This window comes from Pteropus vampyrus, unplaced genomic scaffold (genome assembly GCF_000151845.1).
Source record: "Pteropus vampyrus isolate Shadow unplaced genomic scaffold, Pvam_2.0 Scaffold4064, whole genome shotgun sequence".
Taxonomy (NCBI): domain Eukaryota; kingdom Metazoa; phylum Chordata; class Mammalia; order Chiroptera; family Pteropodidae; genus Pteropus; species Pteropus vampyrus.
The window spans coordinates 7,152-9,405 of NW_011892845.1; the positions used below are offsets into that span (position 1 = coordinate 7,152).

General features: G+C 44.2%; 1 protein-coding gene across 1 annotated transcript in view; it reads right to left on the reverse strand.

Annotated features, from left to right (window-relative positions):
- Positions 1–1,864, reverse strand: part of LOC111734698 (FERM domain-containing protein 4A-like) — a 4,201-nt gene extending 2,337 nt beyond the window's left edge. The window contains exon 1 of the mRNA XM_023526742.1: positions 1,356–1,864. Within this exon, the coding sequence (XP_023382510.1) occupies positions 1,356–1,583 (228 nt within the window). The 5' untranslated portion in view covers positions 1,584–1,864. The remainder of the gene's footprint in view (positions 1–1,355) is intronic.
- Between the last annotated feature and the right edge of the window lie 390 nt (positions 1,865–2,254).

Genomic DNA, 2,254 nt, shown 5'->3' on the forward strand with positions numbered 1-2,254 from the left:
AGAAGCGGGAGCTTTGTTTTCCTTATTTTGCTTTTATTTTGAAGAGAGAAAGTCAGACCTTTCCTTAAGGCCTGCTGACCAGGCCCTGACATGTTTCTCCAATTTTCCAAGGCTGACTCCCTGCTGGGTTTAGGGATGGTGCCGCTATTAAAAACAAAGCAAGGACTTGACAAATTATTAAATGCAGACACCCAAACTCATTTTTTTTTCAGTCCTTCCCGCATATTCATTATACAAAGGCTGCTAACATTTACTGTGTCCCAGAGCACAACCCCTGGCCAGGACACCTGCTTTCCTAAGATTTGCGATGGGTTGTGCTCCTGTGGGCCTGCTCTGAGCCGGCTCTGGCTTAAATCGATCCAGAGCATAATTAAGCCAAGCTGAAATGTAATGTGATCTCACTCCATGGCCTCTTGTTCATTCTGCCTGCAGCGAGGCCATGCGTGTTTGGGGGAGGGGATCGCAGTCTGAGAACCTCTTTCTATTTCCCGCTCTCGACTGTTCACGGACACGGCTCTGTGTAATGTTACGCGGACTGCAGTCTCTCTGGAGGGCTGTCGCCCCATCCCGTCCTTGTGAATGCACACACACATGCACGGGAGTGTGTGCTGCACTCGAAATTCAATTCTTCACACATGCTAACAGAGGGCTGTGGACTAAACACCAGAAGGTGGAAATGGACATTCAAATAAATACAACAGGGGCCCGTCACCGCCTCTGGATCCCAATGAAACTTGAGACGAGTGCATGTGCGGGCTGGAGGAAACACTGCTTTGTATAAAACGTCATTATATCACTAGGCTGAGATTTAATTGTTTTAAAAAGATGGTGCGTTGTAAAGGGGATTCTATATTAAGTGAAATCCTGGTTTCCTTGTGGAGCCCCAATGAGGCTTCTCAGTACGATTTATCTCAGTAAGATAAATCTGAGAAACAAAAGTCAGACCTCAAAACTTAGAAAGACAGTGGCAAACCATTATGTTCCAGGAAGAAACAGTGTATGAGGAAATGCTTTACAGACTAAGGTGTAGCATGCACACATCGTTATTATTTACAATTGCTACCACGGCTGTTACTATTACTTGGCATTTGGCCTCTAGAGGGGTCCCGTTTGGGACTTTTCCAGGACTCGCTTTAACTGGTCTACTCGTGCTGCATTAACTAACGTCCACCGCTTCCGTTTCTGATGGGGCATGTGATAGGGCCGGGCGTTTCCACCGTCTGAGTATCAGATGTGGTCTCGCTTCCCTCGTCTGCTCCCTCTATAACCCCCGCTATCGCCATCCGTAAAGACCTGAAGACAGACGAGGGCACAGACAACACAGAGTTCCCCGGGACGCAAAAGTAACCACTTACAGCTTCTCGGAGGCAGAGTTTCTTGAGCTCCTCGAGCCGCTGGCGTAGTGTTTCCTCTAAGGCTTCCTGCCGGGACTTCAAGGCAGCCAGCATATCTTTCTTGGCAGACTGAGAGCTATCTGATTCCTGAGAACCTGTCAATAAACTAGGGGTTACTAGGCCAGCTGATGGGGGTGGGGGGGCGGACACCACAGCTGGACCATGAAGGAATTTAACTGGAGCCCACATGGTGGATCTGGGATTTACCCCAGGAATCAAGAGTGTGAAATAAAACAGGTGTCGCCAGGTTCTAAGTGTGAGGAGCGAATTCTCAGCACGGAGTGGAATTTATTGCTAGCCAGAAGGGCAGGAAAATTTACATACCTGAAAAAGGAGTTTCTCTTTCTTATCTTAAGATATGGCGCATACCTGTTTTAATTGCACCAGCAAATTTTAATAGACTACGCAATGAAGGGGAGAGTGAAGTTCAAGCTAGTAATTTTAATGTGCAGTTTGAATTCTTTTTTCCATTTAAAAATGCTGGCTTTTTTTTTTTGCTTTGTACAAAGATAATGCATGTTCATCATAAACATTTTGAAAATGTTGACACATTAAAAAAGTCCATAAGCTAGGCACCCAGAGATAACCACCATTGGGCATTTTCTTTTGACTTTTTTATGTAAGCACATACATTTACAAAATAAAATTAGATTTTTATAGAATTTTTTTTTTAACTTAATACTGTATATCATGAGTAAATTCCCTCCTGAGAAAGGTTATACATATGTTTACGACATGGCAGAAATATCTGTATGATGATTCAAATAGCGCACTACTAAACATGAAAACTTTATGGAAGGCAAACTGTGAACCAAACTAAAGGGAAATAAGCTGAAATGCCACATGGAGAGATTTAGGTT